Below are 735 nucleotides of genomic sequence, written 5' to 3' on the forward strand. Positions count from 1 at the left end.
GGCTGCTGCAGACACTGCAGCAGCAAAGTCGTATCTCCACGCCCCTAAACACAAAAAAAATAAAAAAACAAAAAAATAAAAAAATAAATAAATAAAAATAAATAAATAAAACAAATTAATTTATTATTTATTATTATTTATTTAATTAATAAATTAATTAATTACACTGAGCTGAAAGAGAAACCCTAAACCCTAAACCCTAACCTGTAAACCCTAAACCCTAAACCCTAAACCCTAAACCCTAGAAAACCCTCGCGAAGGATTTACAGAGTCTAGGGTTTAGGGTTTAGGGTTTAGGGTTTGTGTAGCCTTTGGTGTCGTTATAGCCTAGGGTTTAGGGTTTATAGGGTTTATAATATCTAGGGTTTAGGGTTTAGGGTTTAGGGTTTAGGGTTTAGGGTTTAGGGTTTAGTACAAGCGAAGCGAAGAGCTCATCCGCCAACGCCTCTGAGGGCTTGAGGGGGCTAGATGGAGCCATCTGCTGCTGCTGCTGCTGCTGCTGCTGCTGCTTCTGCTGCTGCTGCTGCTGCTGGTGGTGGTGGTGGTGCTGCTGCTGCTGGTGCTGGTGGTGGTGTTTCTGCTGCTGCTGCTGCTGCTGTTGCTGCTGCTCGTTTTGCTGATGTTGCTGCTGTTACTGTTGATGTTTTTTTTGTTGTTGTTGTTGTTGCTGCTGCTGCTGTTGTTGCTGCCGCTGCTTCGTATATGCCTGTAGAAGTTAACCCTTTGACTCCTCCT

At 43.0% G+C, this 735-nt stretch overlaps 1 protein-coding gene across 1 annotated transcript in view; it reads right to left on the reverse strand.

The window, feature by feature from the left end:
* Positions 1-464: 464 nt before the first annotated feature.
* Positions 465-735, reverse strand: part of EMH_0058370 (uncharacterized protein) — a gene marked incomplete at both ends in the record, with an annotated part of 1,488 nt that continues 1,217 nt past the window's right edge. The window contains one exon of the mRNA XM_013497574.1: positions 465-733. Within this exon, the coding sequence (XP_013353028.1) occupies positions 465-733 (269 nt within the window). The remainder of the gene's footprint in view (positions 734-735) is intronic.

Source organism: Eimeria mitis, genomic scaffold, assembly GCF_000499745.2.
Source record: "Eimeria mitis Houghton genomic scaffold, Emh_scaff2763, whole genome shotgun sequence".
Taxonomy (NCBI): Eukaryota; Apicomplexa; class Conoidasida; order Eucoccidiorida; family Eimeriidae; genus Eimeria; species Eimeria mitis.